This window comes from Strigops habroptila, chromosome 11 (assembly GCF_004027225.2).
Source record: "Strigops habroptila isolate Jane chromosome 11, bStrHab1.2.pri, whole genome shotgun sequence".
Lineage (NCBI taxonomy): Eukaryota > Metazoa > Chordata > Aves > Psittaciformes > Psittacidae > Strigops > Strigops habroptila.
Window position 1 is genome coordinate 139,366 of NC_046360.1, and position 22,474 is coordinate 161,839.

The following is a 22,474-nucleotide window of genomic DNA, read 5'->3' on the forward strand; positions in this document are numbered from 1 at the left end:
AATGTGCTGCTATACATACACAGAATATATACAAGATGTTTCCTAGCTTTTAAAACATTTTTTAAATGGTAATGAAGGAGAAAGAGCCCTTTGACCATATTACAAATCTTTACAGCAAATTTTATACAAAACAATTTTAAGTGCTATAACCTTAATTAAAAACATTTTAAATAGTGCCTCATGAGCCAAACACAATGACAACTGTTCATGTAAGTAGTAGAAAGGCATTTTGCTACAAAGCAATCTGTACAGACATACAGGTAGCAGGGAATTAACTGAATGTTGACTATAAAACCAACCACAGGATCTAGGCATAGGGTACGTCTGTGCTAAGGCCTGCTGAGACCATTGTACTGGCAGATTTCTACAGCAAGTGAATGAGACCAGTACATCCAGAACCACCATGAGCCAGAATATTCAAATTTCTTTTTATAACCACATTTTACTACAACACGCTGTGTAGATAAGAGTACAGTGCATCTTAGTTGGCCTTTGGCAGTGCCTCACAAAACATGAAGCAGAATAACCAAGGTAGTACACCATAGCTTCTACAATGCATTTCTTTTGAGTGGAGGAAGGAGAAAGGTAAGACTTAAAAAAAACCTGAACAAAACCTCCGAACCTTTAGAATTTATTCTCCTAACACATACTACTTCAGTCATTCAGAGGATGAGTAAATTTTCAATAAGCTTTATATACAGAAACTGTGTTTACTGGAATTTTTCTCTTAACCTTATACTCAGATATTGCCTTCTATTAGTTCTCTGAACAGCTGGATTTTGGTGTTTGTTCATTTAAAAAGACTTAATGTGAATGCCTTTAAATAGAATTATTTTTTCCTAAATTACTTAGTACAGAAAGTAAGTAAACAGATTAATGTATTTGTTATTTCTTAGATGTTTGCTTCTTTTAAAAGATTTCATTTGGGACTACAAAGCAAACAAGTTAACTTTGCTGGTTCTCACGATTAGCCCAGTGCTGTCAAGGACATTACTTTGGCAGAAGATGTAACTGAACAGTACATCTCTTTTTCATGTCTTTTAAGTATCTCCAAAGCATACTGAACTTTAGACAGATCTTTGCAGAAGACTGGCACTGTGGGCATTAAATAATTAGTTTCCCTTTAGGAGAATTCCTGCTGTGAATACACCAGACAGGATGACATTGTGTCCTCAGGCACATGCAGCATGACAGGCAACTTAAATCATGCTATGATAGCCTCTTACTCAGAAGCTGCTGTTTCCACAGGAAACAATTGCTATCAGAAGTGACGATATATATTATCTCATGATAACAAACATCCCCACTAGTACAAGAACAAGAACGAAAGTATGTTCCCAGGCTAACGGGGTACAGAGAGCACTCTTTATACAAGACAAAAAATGAAGCACAACTGGCTGGGCCCAAGAAACCTTTAAAACAGATCAATCTATGGAAGCTACATCAACCACAGCAAAGAAACCATTGATTAAACCAAGTCCCTCACTTTCCCACACACACAAAAGGTGACAAGCACTCCTTCCCTTAGGCATGCTTGCAGTCTTCAAGAAACAAGACACCTGACCTGTTTCCAAAATGAGGCAGCCAAGCTGCAAGCTCTTGTTTCCCTGCATATGCCACCATTCCTCACAGCCGTAACAAGGGCTACAGGTGCCTGAAGAACTTCCGATGGAAGGCAAGGTTCATTATCTACAAAGGTATTACCCTTTCTAAACGCTTCCTTCTAGTATCTGTATGAGGGAGGGGTCCCCATCACTCTTCACCAGTCAGAAGATAAATGAGGTCCATGGTTTAGTAGGAAGCGAGGAGGAAACATTCGGAGCTACCCGTTTACCTACCCTCACTCTGTTAAAACTAATCATAATGGCAGGAGATCCTTCCTAGTTAAATCATCAGAGCAGCATGAAAAGGGGAGGAGGGAAAAGGAGAAAGGAGACAGTCCAATGCTTCAGCTCCCTCAAAATCGCTCATATAACTTGCTGGCTACTAAGATTTGCCACTAGGATTAGTCGGTATCTGAGCATCCATACAGCAGCTGTATCCCTCTGGACTACTAAATTTCAAGGTGCTATCTGGTTTCTAAGGCAGGTGTAGCCCTGAGCTTATCAAAGGCTGGACTCCTTTAAGTAGGAGGTAACAGCATCTACACATAGCCTGGCTTATTCAACACACCGTGTTACCTCTCAGCAAGAGCTGACACGGTCACTTCTAAAAAGAAAATATAAATAACACTTTGTCATTAATATAGAAATGGCACTAGAGCTCAGAAATGCTCCACGCCATGTCCCACATGGGCTTTGCACACAAATGGAGGCCTGAAGGCTTCAGGCAAGAGGGACAAAGGAGACAACCAAGCTGATGTGGACACAGAGGAAGAGGAAGTGGGGGAGGGACTTCTCCACATTACCACTTTTGTCTGTCAAAGCTTAAAAAAATTAGGTCCATGAGAATTTGAAGTCTCTGATAAGCTCCGCTTCTCCATCCGGGATCATCTGGACAGGTCTAGTCACCGATTTGGCTTCTCTCCAAGGGATGAGATCCAGCACCTGAAGGATAAAGAAAACTAAGGAACACTGCATCTAGAATACTGCATCCAGTTTTGGGGGTCCCACAACAAGGTGTTGATTGTCTGAAGCAAATTCAGCAGAGAGCCAAGATGCTCAGAGGGCTCGAGCACTCGCCCTGTGAGAAGAGGCTGAGGTACTGCGGGACTTGTTCAGCCTGCAGAAGAAGAGGCTCTGGGCACTCCCTAGCAGCTTTGCAATGCCTACATGGAGGTTGTCACAACAGTGGAGCCAGGGTCTTCACAGTGATGCATTTTGGACAAGAGGTAATGAGTTTAAGTTGAAACATGAGATGTTCAGACTGGATACAAGGAAAATCATTTCACTGTGCTGGCAGTCAAGCATGGGAACGAGGGCCAGAGAGGGAGGGCACTGCATCCCTGGAGGTTCTCATGGCCTGACTCGATAAACTTGGTCTAATCTGACAAACTGAATAACTTGGTCTGATCTCAGAGCTGGCCCTGCTTTGTACAAGGAGGCTGGAGTAGATGACGGCCTGAGGTCCCTTCCTATGAATCTATGAACACACTTTAAAACAGCACTGGCAAGGGAGGTAAGGAATACCCTCTTCATTCTGCAGGTAGTTCTTTTTTCCCCCTTGTGTATGTCCACAGCAGAGACTTTCCCACATATGCTACAGCAATTCCAAGGTTTTCAGTCTCTTTTTTTTTTTTTTTTTTAAATCCTTTAGTCTGTCTGTCCCCTCCCAGCACTGTGGCTTTGCCCACTTATGCAGCTCACCATAGCTGCTATCACTGGAACTGGGTCCCTGGTTGTGGGGGCTCTAATGGCAGACTCATACTAGCAGTCATGTTTTCTCCTCCCCACAAAGGATGCATATGAACACTCTGATAGGGTTAGACAGTAGACTGTCATGTTCTATTCCTCTAGCTATGACCAAATGGACACAGGTAACAAGAGAACACACTTCTGGGTGAAGGATTAGTCAATAACCTGCTATTATGCAAAGGATGGCAGTAATCTTTACGGCTGCAGGTACCCAGGAAGCTGGCAGCACTTCATACACTAGGACAGAAAGGTAGCAAGCAATCAAAAAAAGCACACATATTACCTGTGGCCTTTGTGGTCATCATCAGCTTCTGGGAGTTCAGAGCGGGACTGGGAAAGAGCATTCCAGCTTCCTCCTCCTGAGAGTAGTTCTGCCGCAGAAATGATGTTGCCTCATAGCATCCCTCCCTCTCATCCTGTACCTCTCCTATACCTTGGCAGTGCAGATAAGTATCTAGCTCAGGTGTTCCATCCCAGGAACTACAGCCTCCTGTGTGGGTCCCTGGGCATTCTGCAGGAAGGATCAGCTCACAGTCTCTGTCTTCAGGAATTATGGGAATGCGTTGACCCAGATCACACACACTCTTACAGCAGCTTGGCAAGGTGTCATCGGGAAGTGTGTACTGCACATTCACTGCATAGTCTTCTGTATAGCAGCCACCACCTCCACTGCCACTGTTGGTACTACAGGCTACCTGCTTCTCTTCATAGAAGCAGCAGGGCAACCCCTCATATTTTACCCCATCTGTCCTATGCAAGTGGTCTGAGTTAACACTGTACAAGCCCGGGGTGTTCCCTGACTGTGGTTCTATTCCTGGGCCACACGTCCCCCACAGTTGAGAGCTAAGGAAGAGTGCACTACAGTCAGCTGTCCCATTGCTAGGCTCCAGGGCAGAGCGCTGGAATTCAAAGCAGCATGCGCATGCTTGCTCCATAAGCGGCCCTGCTATCTCTGGATTCTTCCAGTTCCTTTTAACATCCAAGGCAGCACCAGGAGTGGCCTCATGTCCTCCCTCTGAGGTAGTGCCATTTGCATCCCTGTGCTCTAGTGAGGAATTACTGCTATAGTTCATATCCATGCTGCAATTAGACAGTTGGTCCCCTGAGGAAGAAGCTGGCACAGGCCGGCAGTCAGCACCCACCAGACTGTGACCATGAGCTGGGAGCTCATCCTGGTGGGGGCCCTCCAAGAGAACAATTGCACCCCTGTTTGCACCACCAACCTCACCTACTCGGCAAGGGCTCTTACTGCGGTAAACGTATGGGTCATAGTCACTGCTCAAAGAGCTGCGGAAGGTGGAGCAGCTCCCATAAACCCCCTGGTTGCTGACCTCTGTGCAGTCAACCATGGAATCACTAGAGGAGCAGTGGCACTGACCAGAACTGCTGCTGCTGCTGTCACTCCCAGGGCAGTCAGCCAAATATCCACTGCAGACTGAACGATGACCATGATAGCAGCTAAAGCTGGAGGTACTGCCGCTCTCCAAGCGGGACGAGGGCACTACATGTACCACAGGAGGGAAAAGCATGCTGCCACCAGGCTGAAAGGCACGGGAAGGACCCTTTGAGGAAATGCCAGCTGGAAGCTGTCCATCTTGCTCAGGGTAACTAAGGCCTTGGAAGTAGTAGTGCTGATACATGGTCTCATATTGGGAAACGCATGCTGCTTTGGAAAAGTTGCGCCCAAACTTGGATCTTCTGAAGTTGTGAGCTGGAGAGTAAGCCCTATGTTCCAGGCTACAGTGATGCGTATTTGGTCCATGGTCCAAATGAATAGGCTGGTAACTTCGGATATAGGCTGGGGACGGGGCTTGGTAGAGGCTCTGATCACCATGTCGTTCAACTGTAAGCACTGTGATGGGGTTTCCATGAGGGTCCATGCTTGTCCGAGTGGGATATGCTGTTATCTGGTTTGCTCTGTGCACTCGGCCTGGGTAATGGACAGGCAGAATCACCCTCTGCTGCCGGCTGCGTGCTGGGTTGATGGATTCCAGACAGGCTGGACCTGCATTTCCCTTCTTCTGTTCTGAATGAGAGAAATAAGAGTGGAGAAGTAAGAGGGAATAAAAAGGAACACACTTTGCGCAAGAAAGGATATTTTGTTTTGAATTCCATTATATTACACAACAGAGTTCTTTAAAAAAAAAAAAAAAAAAAAAAAACCAAAAAAAACAAAGCACCAACTTTTTACACAGAAGGAAAAATAACAAAACAAACTCAGTCAAGAGCATCTGCCTGGAAGCCTTTGAAACACTCAACTGGATTTTCATAAAAAGGAAAAGAAGTTAAGTGATTACAGATACTGTTTTCATATGCAAAAGCTTCTGCTTACACAATATTCCTGATCTTGCAGGTTAAGAGCCAAGCTGGCAGTTACTGCTCAAGTTTTCACTTTACACTTTATTTTACATAAATGTGTATTAATAGAAAACTTTTTCAAGACAGAAGAAATGGAAGGGAGAGCAAGTAAGGGAAACTACCTTCCAAGTTACACCACCACTGGAAAATAAAAAACCAGTATGTTGTCTTGTCTTTATAATTACAAAGAGAAAACATAGCCATCTACTCTATCCACTTCTCCTTGCATTCAGCAGCTGACCAACGCTGCCCTCTGCGAGGTATCGAACCCATAACCACAGAAAACCAGAAACGTGACCTGTTACTCCAGGGCACACAGTAATTTTAAAAGAATTTAACCTTAACTGTATTTCCAGGGTTGTGTAACAATAAAGACTATGAGCTCTGGGTCAATGTACAAACAGGCACAATTTCTGTTTTATCTTGTAAACTGTTAAGCCCGGAGTGGACGAGAGCATCCGTACTGCAGCACTTACCTATGATGTTATGGCGGCAGTGAGGGCAGGTGTGATGCTGTAGTAGCCAAGGATCCACACACTTCTTGTGAAATCGGTGAGTGCAGGGAATAACACGCAGTTCCTACAGGAACAGATGGAGGAACATGAAAAGGTATTCCTTCCTAATGAGTGAATTTTTCACAACTTATTCCTAATTTTTTTCAGCTACTAAACTGATAATTTCTTCATCTTTGAGTGATAAGGAAAAAAAGGCCATCTGTTCCAACACAGCCAAAAGCACAACAGCTAGTGACCAGCTCTCACTAAAAGAATAATCTGTTCTTCATTAGAATTCCGTGCAGATATACCACATTTCTTTAGGAACTTTTTGCTGTGTGTCCCTATAACCTAACACTTCAAAGGAGCCCATCACTAAAGTTTTCCTTAATATATTAAATGAACTTTTTAAACAATTATCAATAGAGTCTATTTAATGATGCATCTTGCCTACAACTATTAACAGTGGAAAACACTCAGGGAAAAGCAAAAACAACACAGCATATATGACACTCTTTCCCTTGCCCACCACTCTCATCCTTCAACTATTACCTGTTCACAGGATTTCCTGAGCCTGCTGGATGTGTACCAGTTCAGAAACCTGCAATACACCTTTCTTCCAAGTGCTGCTCAAATGTCCCCATGAGGTTTGGTTTTGAATTTGTAACATGCTTTGGCAAGAAGTTCCACAGGGCTACTATCCGCTGGTGGAGAAACAGCACATTTTGATTCACTTTGCGTCCCAGCAGTTTCGTTTAATTGCATTGGGAAAAAAATTAATGTCTGATTCCTGTTCATGCTCTCCATTCACAATTCGTATTTCCTCTGCCCCCAGTCAACGTAGGACTAAACAGTCCTAGCCCACTCAAGCCTTTTTTTTTTTTTGGCACAGAAACCATTCCAAATCTTGGATCACTTTTTGACTGTCTGTTTCTGAAGCACCTTCATTTCCAAAATATCTTCTGTGAAATGAGATCAGAAGCGCACATACCACTCAACGTGAGAGGATGACTGAACTTAGCCGGTGGTGTAATTAGGTTTCCTATTCAGTTCTCTAGATTTCTCTGTCTCATTGCTAGTATCTGGTCTGCCTTTTTGACTTGCATGATGCACTGATCTGCTTTCACAAAGCTAGCTAAACCAGCTTCAAGACTTTGTGCCTGAACAGTAATGCTCACCTCACAATCCACCACTAATACATGTGAAGCTCTTCCCTATGCATATCACTTCATGCTGAAGTTTATACATAAATTTCCTGTCCAGTCAGTTTTGTACAGTCCTTATGACCTTCTTGTCTGCCTTCATCCTTGCTACTCTGAGTAATTTCCCAACACCTAACCTTATTAATTTCCTGTCTGTAGCTTGTAACACTCCAATACTCCAGCTGGTATTTTCTATTGCCTAAAAAACGATTAATCTTTTATGAATCATTTCAAAATAAAATGTCCTCAATTTTTTATATGGAAGTTTAAAGCTGTGATTATTGAGTGCTTTTATTCTATGGAGCCTATTTTCTATTTCATCCTTTCATTGCTTCCTCTGGGTAGAACTGTGTCACAGAAGGTAAGCACTGACATCAATGCAGTGATGGTAACTGAGGAGTCAAACAATGGTTCTTGAGCCTTCTGGTATCTCCTCCTTCTCCCTCCTCTGTTTTCCCAGCAGTGCTGTATACCTGACATTTTAAAGACAAGGTGCTACATCAAAGCTTAAGCAGCAAAACATGAAGTGTATCCCTTATGCCAACGGAGCTGGCACACACCATCACCTTAGCACACAATTTGTTAAAAATACTCAGAGAACTAAATGCTGAGGTAACCTGGACCCAGAAAAGCAACTTAATGGAGGTAGCAACTTGCAGAATGAAATCCCTCACCTCTTGCCTTGTAGTATGGAGAAACATCCTTGAGATTCCTTTGGGAGCTACAGAATGCAGGCTGAGTTGCCTACTCAATGCAGTCTGGCAAGTGGTACAGCCACAGTGCAGAATGTACCCAACAGCCAGCCACGTACCACAGTGCTAAACTAAACCAGCTTCATTTCAGCCCATGTTGAAGAAACCACTTATCCTTTACCTCCCCATCAATGTACTTCTCCAAGCAGATTGCACAGTCAGAGGTGGAGCTGCTGCTGAGCGTGTCCAGTGCTCCACAGCTACCTTCCCGATGTCCCTTACTTTTGGACTTAAACTTCCTGGTCTCCATTTTTTCCAGTGCTTGCACTGCAAGCCTGTTCATGGAATTCTACAACAGAAGAAAGGAAAAAATATGAAAAAAGGAAAAAAACCCCCACAAAACAATAAAACAAACACCCCCAAAAAACCCCAACGAATAGGCAATGCTGCTGCATAAGGGACTATGGTGTAGTAGCACAGAAACACCACCATATCATATTAATGTTTTTACACAAACCATATCAAGTCCAGACTAATGTTTAATTTCATAAACTAAGCGGAGGGAAGGCTAATTAGAATTTAGATAAGAAGCCTCTTAAAAAAAAAAAATAAATGTATGCCACATGCAGTAGCAAGAATGATAAGCTACTTTGAATTGAAACAGGGTGAAAGAGCTGACAATTGGGATACACTGCAACTGCTCCACTAATAGGCAGCAACTACTTAAGGCAACATATGAGACCTGGGCAGGAACTTTTTTAACTGTCAGTATTGATGGTAATACCCATTCTGCTGTTACCACCATACTAGATGGAGCAGTACATGAGAGAGGGATTAAAATGAAATGTTATTAAATTTCCCCTCCCCCTGAATTTAATCAATAGAAGTTTAGGAAGGCAGTGGGCTGTTTTCCTTTTACTGTAGAATTTATCATCCCCCTTTCTAACACTGCTTTTTAACACCGCTGTTGGCCCACGACGTCTTTTTGGTCCCTACTCAGTATGTCCAAAGCAAGAGTCCTAAGCATCCACACTGCTTTGCATTCCTTTTACATGTATATACTGGACAGTTTTACAAGTACAAACTTCAGAGTTCATTAGCTCCATTTTCTTTCCCTTTCATGTTTGACAGGACAAACTCAAAGTATCTCACCCAGAATTTCTCCTAACTAAACTTTTTACCTTGCAAACCTCTCCCATTAAGAATCAACGGATGTTATTCTATTAAAAAGAGCTGCAATTTATTTTAAATCCTGAAATCCTCTCCACAATACAGCAACAAGAGCTTGAACTTCTACTAGAAGTACACAAGGGCTACTAAATCAACCTCTGAACATCCAAAAATCTTATTCCTTCCCAATGATTAAATGGACTGCTTCTGTACTTGTCATTTCAGGATTTAACTGAATGAGCATCACAGTATTTTAAATCAGTGTCCAGCACTTCCAAAAGAAGCGAGCAAGTTCTAGGACAAGGTAAGAGAAGCTAACTTTCAGCATTCAGTTCATAACCCATTAGTGCTCTTACCTGACTACGTCGCTGTTTTAGTTTGATCTTGACAAGAAGAATAAGGCAAACAAGAGACACGACCACAAAGAAGGCCAGGAAAATTCCCATGTCAAAGTACTCGGTCGGTTGCTTAAAAAATAAAACAAAAATATTATTTGTCCTTTCTTTTGCTCAATTTCCAATCTGTTGTTCTCTTCCCTTCTCTGCTTTCTCAGTGGTCACTGTCCAATGTACACAGTCACAATGGCAAAAGTACACACTTTTCTGTTCATTAACCGGGATTCTAGGAGACAAAACCTGGGTCTCATGTCACTGCACAGAATGCCAGTCACGAGATAACAGGTTTACAGTGTCTCTGAACCAATCCAGCAAAGCCCAGTTTTAACTGAGTGAATCACACCCACACAAATTTTCATAATTTACTGGTTTGCTTCTGTACTTAAGCAAGGGAAAAATAAATATTTGAATTTTCAGTGAATGGCCCACTTCATAAATATACTTCTTAACAGAAGAATTCCATAAAAATGCAGCAAAAGCAAAGGGACAACTGGGACATGGATGACCTCTAGCCTTTTTGTTCTTCTGTAAACTACATGTCCAAAGAAAAGTCTAGAAAAAACATTTTATATTACAATTGCAAATGTCAGGTATCAATTAATCCATGTTTAAAATACCACACAGAATTACTAACGCAGGGTATGCTACCTTACAAGTCTGAACTACCAGGAGTGTGCAACAATTGAGTTAATTAGGAAAAAGGAAAACTTCTACTATATAAAATTTTTTGCTATTTATATATCCAGAAGAATCCTCATGAAAGACAGCAGAAGCCACATTGTGGATGCTATACTTACATGAAGTGTAGCTGCTTGTCCATAGTGCAGTTGCTTAGCTTATTTAGGTCAACAGAATTTCACATGTATGATGCTCATGAGGAGCATCAAAACATCTTCGCACTCAGTGCTGTTACCAAGCACTGCATGAAATAACACCAAGGTAATACCTAGATAAAGTTTCTGAAAGTCTCACCCGTGGGGGGCGATGCTGAATCCTTGCTCGTGCCACTTTCTGCTTGTTAACGATGTTCATCAGCTTGACAGCATCAGCTCCCTTCACATACACCACTGGTCTCTTCAGAGGGTCCTCTGAGCCCTGGTTCAGCTACAACAAAAAAAATGATCTACTCAAGAGGTGCATTTCAGGAAAACAACATTTCTTTGGACAATGGAGAGAAAAGTAAAGGAATATGAATGTGGAACTGATTCAAGCACCAGTTATTCTCCTCTGGCACAGACCTTCACTTAAGTACTCCACAGACATAAACCTGAATTAAACTTTTGACTTAAGCTGCTTTATTTTTACTGACCGACACTAAGATTAAGGATAAGCAAACATTATTTCTGAACAGCAGCTTTAACTTCACTGCATTGTGTATTGGTACATATATTAATACTTTAATAAGTTAAACCTCAGAATGAAGAACAACAAAAATTTGCACATTCAAATTAAATTTAAAAAAAAAAAAAAAAAAAAAAAAGAAAAGAAGAAATTGGCCTTGCTACATTTTCTAAACCTTTGCTATTTTAACTTTGCAGTTACATTATTCACGTATAAACTTCTTCGGCTTTTTGAACAATCTCATGTCAAGAGTCTTGTCTTCCAGGCTCTTTATGCCTAGCCAATTTATCAAAATCAATAATTTCTGCTACCTAACTCAGCAAACTCATTCAAACAGTAATTTGGGTTCTAGCAACCAGTAGAGCTATTTATGACAGAATAGGGGCCTCAAAGACTAAACCATGAGTAGACAGCTTAATTCACCCTTGATCTTCCTTCCAGATACATCTAAGTTTTTTTGAAAGGCCAAATCAAAGAATCAGAAAAATAATGCAGATGGGAAGGCACCTCAGAATCCCCAATCCTCCTGGTCAAGGCTGGGTCAACTATGACAGAAGACCAGACTGCTCAGGGCTTTTTTTAATCAGTCAGACATTGAAAACCTTCATGTGTGGAGACTGCATAAATTCTCTGGCCAACAAAACCAAAAAAACCCAACCTGCTAAACTATACATCAGAGAGGGAAATAACACAACAAGAGAATTGTTCAGTTACAAAGCATCACCAACATGATAAATCCATATAGCTTATTCTAACCCACAAGAAAAATCCTAGTATAGTGGCTGGCTGATAGGAAACAAAACAGGTACTGACAAGTGAATGGAAATGGTATGAAGGAAAGAAATGAGATGACAAGAATGTGAGTAAATTGAAGAGCAGCAGCGTATGGCAGAGATACCATATCTACCTGTTATTTCTGGCTAAAATATGTAGAAATTACCAACTGACCGTTTACATCATGCTGTTTACAAAGTACTCAACCTGGACAGATGATGGCGACAGACTTCTTTGAGACTTTAAAATAGATTCTTCCTAGTATGTGACTGGGCTTCTGAGAACACTGATCAAACTATTTTTAAGACAGATGTCTTTTGTAAAACTAAAAACTAGCTGAAGTAACTTGAATCTAACCCAGGGATCCTATGTGTCTAGAAAGCTTACTGGCCTATGGCCAAATCCAATCATTGTCCATATGTTCCCAGACACACATTCTCTCTCAAGCTTTCTTGTCTAAGAAAGAATTCACCCGATTCCTTGGTAGCTTTTGCTGCTGCCAGACTCTTGCCAAACATGATGCTCTGTATGCTGTTGCTCTTCTTCAAACTATGCAAAAGTCAAAGTAAGAAACAAATCAGACTTCACAGAGCATTTCTAAAAATAAAAGCTTCAATCTAAATCTACAGCAGAAGACACTGAGATCAATGGGACTAAAGCCCACAAAATCTGTACTTAAAGACCTTCCATTTGGTAGCAATTTTGCTACCAAACTGTCCAAGGACAATTCTCCTGCTCAAGCCTCCTTCCTACTGCTGTTCACTATCAGGCAGGCAGGACTGCCTTTCGTAATACTCCACTCCTCCCTTTCACAGCACTCTCCCTTAGCTCTATTGCTTGGTAACAAGCACACCTAGGAAAGCTTCCTTAACAGTTCCTCTCCGTCTCAGGATACCTCTATTTGAATCAAAGAGACTCCATATTAACTAATGTTGGGTTTTCCTCCACTGTTATCCATCGCTGTTCTCCACAATTCCACTGTGAGTGCAAAAATGGTATTTATTTCAAAGACAAATTAATTAGTACCCTTGATGCCAAGGTTTCCGAAGACTTCGGCTGAGAGTCAAAATGCATGAAACACAGGTGTCCAGAACAGCACAAGAACGGAGCCAATCAAGTAACTCTTATGTGTATAGTATGAATGCTGGTCTAGTCACTCCTCTCCTGTTTGTGTTTGCATAGGCTGCTGCTGTCCTCAAACAGATCCTACTTTGTCAGCTACTGCACTAAGCCACTAACCTCCTTCCATTTTATTGGTACACCCAAAATACTCAATCATCCACTAGTTTCCCACCTACTGGGGACAGCTGCACCCAGTTTATTATGAAGAATCAGGGAAGGACAACTGTTGCTGGTAGAGGGAAGAGAGCAAGAGGCAATAACTCAGCTTTGCAAGGTCAGAGCAGGGTGGCTGAAAGTAACTGGAAGCTGTAATACAGAGAAAAAAATGGAAAAAGACAGATTACAACTTTGTGCAGGTAATTTTTCTGTGTATAAAAAGAGAAAAAATATCCCTGATAATGTTTGGAAGATCAAGGCTGTAGCCTTGATGTACATGCAGAGCATAGTTCTCAAAGCATCCACTGCACAGGCTCTGCATTCCTTTGTCCAGGATGCTCATTTCAGAACTAAAGCCAGCTCTTTTAAAATAAACAGTGATGGTCTCTCTCTTCCCCCAAGAAGTTCAGGCAACACTTATAAACATTCAGCTTCACTTGTTTCTGCTGTAGCAGAAACAGTTCTGTTTCAAGACAAAAGCAAACAAAGCCAAATGGAGACTATTTTGTGCTTGTTATGTTTCTTCTCTCTACTCAGAATTGGCTGGGAGGATCTTGTCAAAGCATTTCACAGAGCTATGACCTCACCCACTTCAAATGAAGACATGGAAATTGTACCGAGATCCCCCCCAAAAAGAAAAAAACCCTGTCCACAAAATACATAGGCCAGAGATCATCAGGTGTGAGCAAGAAAGAAATGTTTATATTTTTTTATAAGAAACTTGTTTGGAACCAGGTTTGAAAGTCATTTTGCAACCTCAAAAATAGCAGCTGCTCAACGATAGCATCAATCACTGGCTGGGTAGGGCCAAACACCCTGCGTTTTGCACACACAGCTGGGCAAAGAAAACCTCCTTGACTAGATAATGGTCCACAAAAAAACTGACTCCATCCTATCTTAAAACCTCAATCTCAGACCTGGATTCTGGATTCTAGCAAAGGCTAGAAGAAAAATGCAACTCTCCAAACTTTTCTCTTTCTACCGCCTTCTTCAACATCTCCATTGCTTCTTGCCTGCCAGAAGACAAGGAGCAGGAAAACCACAGCACCAAAGTTACCCAGGGTCAGTAGCCGCATGTCTTAAGGCAGGTGTGCTCCGAAATCTGTGTGCTCTCAAGTCGTGCTTCAGGAACCCTAAAAGAACCCAGCAGAGACTGTAATAAAACCAGGCTCCCTTCTTCATACCTGATCAATGGCATCTGGGTTTTCAGAAACATCAAAGATGACCGCTGTGGCTCCTCGCTGTACTGCTCGTTTTGCCTGAAAGAGAAAGACAGCATCCTCAGTCCGACCCCAAAAGATGACTTCTTACCCCAAAAATTACTCCCTCTCATCTCCAGATAGCAAACATAACATTTTGTGTTTCTGTGCAGTTAAAACAAACGACAGAATAATCACAAACACAGTAGTTCTTGAAACTGCATGGAATGCAGTTAAACTTCATTATAGCTACTACAGTCTCTCTGCCCCCTCCTCCTCAAATCCTTAAACAAGCTTTTAAAGGAATTCAAATGTGATTTAGACCCTCTAAAGACTTTAAACACAAGAATTTTTAAAAATTATATTACTTTCTTTTTCTCCATGTTACTTTGGAACTACCATTAAAAACAATCTTCCCTGTGATTTGCGGTGGAGAGACAAACTCAGTGTAGAAAATAAAGGTGGACCAAGTGTCAGAGTCACGACAAACTCCAACATACCATAGTCCTTGCAAAAACTGCTCTTCCTGACCATTAGAGGTCAGAACTGCTGCACACAACACTTCTTACCCAGAGAAGATCAGACCTATTTTAAGTCCACAGCTTTTCATCAAATATGCAGCCCAAACCTGGAGTTACCAAGACCACAGAGAAGATATCACGATGTATTAAAACCCCCTGGGATATAGAAAACAGCATTTTTACCAGTTTCTGCCACTGTGCCTCTGTATGTTCTGTTCAAATGTTGCTCCATGGCTCCACAGAGCAAACATTCCCAGTGACTTTTAAAGCTGTTACTGCCTTTGTTAGCTGCAGAATGCAAGCAACTGTTTCTCCAAGTGATGACAGCTATCACCATCACAGCACTAAGCAAGAGGACACTGGCTCTTCATAGAGATGAACTTAAATTGAGATACAAGAGAAACATAGAAAAGTGATAAATTATGAAACATCACTGTTTTCCAAGAACGCTGCTCGGCACAAAGATATTAAGTTTGAAAACCTACAGGCTACTTTCTTTGCTCTGTTCTTGTATTTTGTTTTTATTTTAAATCAACCAGGCCCATCAGACAGTGCATGAGGGAAACCAGTCCCTGAGCAGGGTCTTTCTGAGCCTCGCAGGTATTCGCCCCCTCTTAAGTCAGCACACCCTGGTTGTCACTAACAGCTGCTCCGGAAGAAAAGTTAGCAGGAATCTACTGCATGTTCTGCACTGCAGCGGACCGGGGTGGCCGCTCGCCCAGGCTTCCCCCAGGTCACCTTCCAGACACGCTGTGCTCGTCCCGCGCCCGAGGCGCCTCTGTCTCTGAAGGCGTTTCGAAGACACTTAGCAGGTTGGTTCAGAGAAACGCCCCGGTCGCGCGCGGCGGATCCTCGCCAGCTCCCGGCACCGCGGCGCCGACCGAGCCCGACATCGCCCCGGAAGTGACGTCCTGCCCCGGGGCGCGCGGGGAGCCGCCCGGGCCCGGGAAAGGCTCCGGACGCTGCAGCGCAGCGTCCCCAGCGCGGCTGCCCCCGGCTCCGAGCACCCTGCGCGAGAACGGCCGGTCCCGCCCGTGGAGGCGCTCCAGCGCCGCCGGGCTCCGGCTCCTTGGCGTGGCTGCAGCCCGCCGGCCTTCCAGGTTTGTTGGCGAGAGATCAGAGAGCAGCCGGAGCACCGCCCCGCGATGGCTTAGGAACCACTGCCCCGTGCCGAGGAGCGAGCGGGAGCCAGCAGGCCGGGCCCGAGCGCCGACACCTTTCAGCTGGCGTTCCCCTCCTTCCCTTCAGCCCAAGGCGGCAGCCGCGGCCCAGCGCGCCCGGGGCTGCGGCCTACTCCCGCCCTCCCTCACCCCCAGACCTGCGCTCCTGGAGACGTCCCGTCCCTACTGGGCCATCAGGGGGTCAGACTGACACTGCATTCAAATAATGCTGGGCCAGAACTGGCACGTGACTTTCTCATTTAGGGCTACTCAGCATTTAAGGACTGCCCCTACACGTTGCAGCCCATGGCAAGCACACAGGCATTTCCTCAAGGCAATTCCTATGCAACTGACAGCAGTGGAGGGCCCACACTATATCCCTTTGTGAGATTATTCGTCCCCTGTGGTTTAAAATAAATGATTATCATTACAGAGTAGCATTCTTCCTTCTCCCACCCCCGGAATAAAAACAAGCAAACAAAAAAAAATTTGACAACTGCACTTTTAGTAATTCAAATGATCACTCGTTCATAGTGACAAGAACCTCCCTACCTTCCTCTGTGTTACATCTGAAAGCCCCTTCCACCCCAGAGCCACACGCTTGACCTGCTCACGCTACAGGGCTGCTGTACGCAAGTGCCACCAGCATAACTTTTACTTCTGTAAAGTGCTCCAACATCCCAGTTGGAGCTCCAGGGAAGTTACACATGTTCTGTGTAGATCAGCAGCTAATGCTGGCTCAAGTGTGCAAAAAACACTGATGTAGAGAGAATTAATCATGCCTCGGTCCTAGAAGCAAGGCTGGAAATGGCAACCATCTTCAGCAAGCTTGTTATGGGCAATTCAAAAATTATTTTGGCCTTAAGTGCAAACATACTAAACCACGAAATACAGCTTAGATATAAGTAGGTCTTTATAGGATAGAGACAAGTTACCTGGCATCTTATTTATAGAGTCATTTAGGTTGAAAAAGCTGTTTAAGATTCATCAACTCCAACCATTGCCCCAGCACTGCCAAGCCCACCACTAAACCATGTCCCCAGGCGCCACATCTACACATCTTTTTAAATACCTCCAGGAATGGCGACTCCACCACTGTCCTGGGCAGCCTCTTCCAGTGCTTGACAACCCTTTTGGTGAAGAAATTTTTCTTAATACCAGTCTAAACCTCCCCTGGCACAGCTTGAGGCCGTTTCCTCTTGTCCCATCCCCTGTTCCTTGAGAGCGGAGACCAGCCCCCTCCTGGCAGTTGTAGAGAGCGGTAAGGTCCCCCCCCTGAGCCTTCTCTTCTCCAGACTAAACCCTCCCAGGTCCCTCAGCCGTTCCTCATCACACTTGTGCTCCAGATCCTGCACCAGCTCCGTTGCCCTTCTCTGGCCCTGCTCCCGCACCTCACTGTTTCTCTTGTAGTGAGGGGCCCAGAACTGAGCACAGGATTTGAGGTGCAGCCTCACCAGTGCCCAGTACAGGGGGACAATCACTGCCGAGGTCCTGCTGCCACACTATTAGTGATACAGACCAGGATGCCGCCGCCCTTGGCCACCTGGGCACAAGCTGCTCATATTCAGCTGTCTGTAGACCAACAGCCCCAGATCCTTTTCTACTGGGCAGTTTCCCAGCCACTCTTCCCCAAGCATGGAGCATTGCATGGGGTTGTTCTGACCCAAGTGCAGGACACAGCACTGAGCCTTGTTGAACCTAAGACAACTGGCCTCAGCCCATGGATCCAGCCTGTCCATATCCCGCTGTAAAGCCTTCCTGCCATCAAGCAAATCAACACTCCCACCCAGCTTGGTGTCACCTGCAAACTCACTGAGGGGGCACCCAATCCCCTCATCCAGATTGTTGAAAAAGATATTAAACAGTACTGTACTTATCTATATCATAAACTATAGAGAATATGCACCTTGACTGTAATTACTGTTAAGAGTTTTGTCCACTTTAGGAATCTTTTCAGTGACACCATAAGTTTTCCTCTGTAAATGAGCATTAAAAAGAGCTCAGCCATTTGCTAGACTCTGTTCAAACACCTGGTAGACACTGGACTATCTTCTCCAGTTGCATGTTGGATGTAGGCATCTCTAAAGTAACTAAAATGATCAAGGATACAAACCCCACCTTTGAACTTGCCCTTCCTCAATTCCTTAAACATCACCAGCCTAGGACTTTACCAGAAGTCCTCTCCTGAACAATACATCTGGCCTACTTTGTACTCAAGGAAAAATGTACACAGAAGGATTCAGCATTTTCATTACACATTTTTAAAGGATTTTTTTTGCAAATACGTATCTGCTACATAAATGTTTCTGCAGCGTAGATCTCTAGCGCAGAGATCATCACAGCTCATGGAGAAGGCTGATGAAGAGTCAGAGTGTATTTTAGATACCTACTTGTTTGAAATCACTGTTGATAACCATTACCAATAAGATGCACATTAAATACTATCTCAAATGAAAACATGGAAGAATTTACTTGACGCTGCAATCTAGAGAGGATGAGAGGAAACACATGGCAAGTGTGAGAAATATATCTCTTCACATCTCCAGGCCCAAGGAGATGTTTATTCAGTTATTACCTCAAAGAACACCAGAAAGATTTTAAGAGCTCTGCGCTCCATTCCTGGGGGCCAAACTAATACAATAAGGAAGCAACAATTTCCTTGATGAGATAAGCTCCCAACCCGAGGGACCAGATGCTTACTGAGCAGGTGAACTGCTTCCTCTCATTCAGATAGGTAGGACAGCAACAATCAGAACAGTAAGGTCAGCCACTTGCTGACATTTAGAAGGACCTTACATGCTTGCAGATACAACCACTGCAAGCATCTCCTCCTCTGCTTTCTAGTATAGCCTCATTCCAATTAATACATCTATTATTATCAACAGTGAAGAAACCAGCATAAGAAAAGCTGCTTCACAAGGTCTCAGTTTCAGAGAAAAATCATACCAAGAGCATTTGCATTTATTCATTACATTTGCTTCTTTGCCAGAGTTAGAATTCTCTCACAATATGGGGATGTATTTATGTATGAGGACATGGCACTAATCTAATGGGTTGCAGAGAGTGAAACAATTACAGATGAAAGAAGCACAGAGGCTTGGAACCATAGGTGCGGAAATCAAAATTCATTAATCACTTTTAGCTCTGCCATTTACATCAACATAGTAATGCATTACAGATTAAGAGAATAACTCAATCGCTTCTGTTGAAAATGGCTATTGGTAGAACCAGATTACTATTTATATTTTTTTTTTTTAATTAATATCCTAGATAAAACTGACAGACTAAAGGGAGGAAAAAAAATGGTTTAAAAGTATTGGCTGCCTGTGTAAACCCACAGATACATCCTGCTGTTCTAACACTATGCTCTCACAAATGCTTTTACATTAAGAAGTACGTATCTGTCTTCCTGGATTAGCCTCCTGGATTAGTTGGATCATTTATCCAACTCTTCTTGGAATTCTCTTCTTGGAACTTAGTGCACTGTAAATAACAAATATTAATTATAATTATGGTATGTGGTACATGAGGAAGTTGATTTATTCCCTAGGTTAAGAAGATGATAAAGACAGGGAGGGGGAGATTGGGCAATGGTTTAGGTGGTAACCAGTACAGATGCCAGTATAGTGCTTTTAGCAAACTATACCAACTCTATTCCACCAGGTGCCAGCAGGTACTATTATCTGGTCCTCCAAATGAACAAGAGAAGACACAGAAAAGTAAGGATATAAGCATGCAGAAGACAGTCCTACAGATCCCATAAGCAAAACATTGCTTTCAGTCAGAACTGAGGAAAACACAGCTCCAACATGTACAACTGTGGCTTTTTCATCTTCCCTTTCCTTCTCCTTTTCATATTTTTTCTCCCCCCCTCAATAAATCTCATGGGTTTTGGGGCAGAAAATATAATCGGGTTGCTTTAACTCTTGTGTAGAGATTGTAGAACATACATCCTTATTTATATGTATCTCCTGGCTGCAAACTGAGTCAGCCTCACCAAACTTGCATGCCCTCTGTCAGTTTTTGAGGTTTTCCCCCTCAATTTCTCTATGAACTAAAAATCTTGAGCGACATTCTCTGCTTGACCCAGCCCATCAGATGCAATATTCCATGTCAGAATTTTCCACATTGTGGAGTTAGTCACCATTGATCTGCCAAAAGAGTGGGATTATACAGGTGGAGTTAAGCAGCATCTTTTTAATAGCTAATTCTTCCATCGGCTGTATTTGGTCCTCTGAAATAAGCACTCAGCTTCTCACACAGCATATTGGTAACATGTAAGCAACACTCAGCAGCAAGCAACTTCCATACTCTGTGACTCCAAGAAACATGATTTTCCATGAAAAGGTCCAGTTTCTTGCTTTATTGCTCTGGAAAGGCAGGCCAAGGATTCCAACAATCTTGACTGCTAGGGAATACAGCTGAAGGGATTAGGTTTCCATCTGCAATATTTCACCAAAATAAGTGATGAATAGAGCAATTCAGAAACAGCAACTGAGATTTCTGTCTACAATATTGCTCAAGAGAATTCGTATCTTCAGTGTTTGATGTAGACTCAAAAGTAGCAAAATCTGTTTCAGTAATTTTTAGTGCCCACAAACCAACTGATCTGCACCTTTTTTCTCCATATCGAGATCAAGTTAACAGCAGCTATTGTTGGGCAAAATAAAATATAATATGTTATCTCATTAACAGAATAACCCATTTCAAGTACACACTGACAACTGTTCTTGAAAAAGCATGGAATATCAGCCACAGGCGAAGACAGACCAGCAAATCAGTCTGCTGCACTCTGCTTTACCACTGAGAATCTTGCACAAACCCTACGCATTATGTCAAACGCACCATTTCATTACAATTGTCAAACTGCAAAACCTCTTTTCCCCTGAGTTACAGAGAATACAGACAACATCATCTGAACAATACAGGCTTCCTCTGTCTCTCTCCTACACTGCTCTCAGGCTCAGTTGATGACCAAGAACTCCTTGCGCCTTGAACCACCGCTGGACCTGGAAAGCCAGGCCACAGGCCAGTTCTGCAGGGCAGCGGGGAAGGAGAAAAGGACACCATCTACTTTACAAACACCAGAAGTTACAAATTAACCAACTGATGCCTCAGCCCTGTTAATGTACAATTCCCCAGTAACTCCAGAAGTGAAGTTAAACCAGCATAAGCAGGATGGCATTTCAAACCTCTCTTGAGATAACAAAAAAGGAACTGTCAGATTTCTGTCTAAAAGCAAAGGCAGAATATCACAAGATCATCAAATCCCTGAGTATCACAGCATCATAAAACCCCTTCCTGACTGGAATACTCAACTTCTCTAGCCCTCTGGAATATCTTTTATACATGAGCCCCATAAATGACAGTTGCTTCAGCAATTAAGAAATGTAGAAATAGAAAATGCAAACCAGTATTTTTAAATTTAAAAATATAATCACAATTAAAACCCCATGTATTTCTCTAAAAAAATTTTAAAACATAAAAATATGTGCTTCTAGATTAAGAAAAGTATCGTCTCATGCAGTATATGATCACATCAACAATATATACCAATGTGATCCTGAGAGGCTCTCAGAGGGTTAAAATGAGGAAGGAAAAAACCCAAAAATATCTCTCTTTTCTGGGGCTAGGGAGAAACATTGTGATCAGCTCTGGGTCTAGACCACATAAAAACAAGCAGCATGCTGTGGTGCTGAGAGAAGTCATTAGAAGATGGAGGTATGGGAAGGGGTTGGAGGAATTGTAACTTCAAGGAACTATTAACCTAGAGTACTGTAGGAAGCTACCCCTTTAGCACCCATGCTGTGGAAATACAACGTACCAAAGTCTCTAGTTCAGACACATAAGTCATGTGCTTTAATAGAATACTACCTTAAAATTACTCATTGGTAGGTATATACATCAATAGGGAAAACAAAGAATTGTAATAATAATTCTTATGATTTAAGAATCTTGCATGCAGAAGAGAAGATGGCAAAACTTTCAGAAATTTTAGTCTTGCAGGAATTCCTTCTAATCTCAGTCAATCCAATGGGGAAGTTCAATCCTCCTGAGAAACAAGCCTCACCTTACTGCAAAAAGTTCTTTTCAACAACACAACAGTTTGGGACCATGGTTCCCAACCCACAGCTTTACGTAAATACTTAGACATTTTAGAAAAGAGGAAAAATTTCAAACAGATTCAGCCTTGTGAAATTATGTAAAGAGTACAGAACAGGTCTGAGGTATTTGCAGTAGTCTATCCCAGATATACTGACTCATCTAAATTAACCAAAACTTATTTAAAAAGACCTTTGTGCTCATTAATATCATACAGCTATCCTCTATCTGGAAGACAAGACAAGATATGAATTTAACCATAGCCCACCAAAAGCGCTGAGAAGAATTGAAAGCAAGTGTAACAAAACATGAAATTAGTGATCTGGGCCAACTTTGGGCATATACCGATTTTCAAATGTAAGAAATTGATAGGAATTCAGTGTCTTCTGCTTAGTATGATCTGTCTTGCTTAGCCTCATCCTCAAGTAGCTGGCA

General features: G+C 42.7%; 1 protein-coding gene across 2 annotated transcripts in view; it reads right to left on the minus strand.

Moving 5' to 3' along the window:
• Nucleotides 1–495: 495 nt before the first annotated feature.
• The window catches only part of ZNRF3 (zinc and ring finger 3), a 79,406-nt gene continuing 57,427 nt past the window's right edge, over nt 496–22,474 (minus strand). For both annotated transcript variants that reach the window (XM_030502104.2, XM_030502105.1), the window contains exons 3-9: nt 14,242–14,316; nt 10,637–10,768; nt 9,626–9,736; nt 8,281–8,448; nt 6,188–6,290; nt 3,637–5,379; nt 496–2,546 (exon numbers count right to left, since the gene is read on the minus strand). In XM_030502104.2, the coding sequence (XP_030357964.1) occupies nt 2,503–2,546; nt 3,637–5,379; nt 6,188–6,290; nt 8,281–8,448; nt 9,626–9,736; nt 10,637–10,768; nt 14,242–14,316 (2,376 nt within the window). In that variant the 3' untranslated portion in view covers nt 496–2,502. The remainder of the gene's footprint in view (nt 2,547–3,636; nt 5,380–6,187; nt 6,291–8,280; nt 8,449–9,625; nt 9,737–10,636; nt 10,769–14,241; nt 14,317–22,474) is intronic.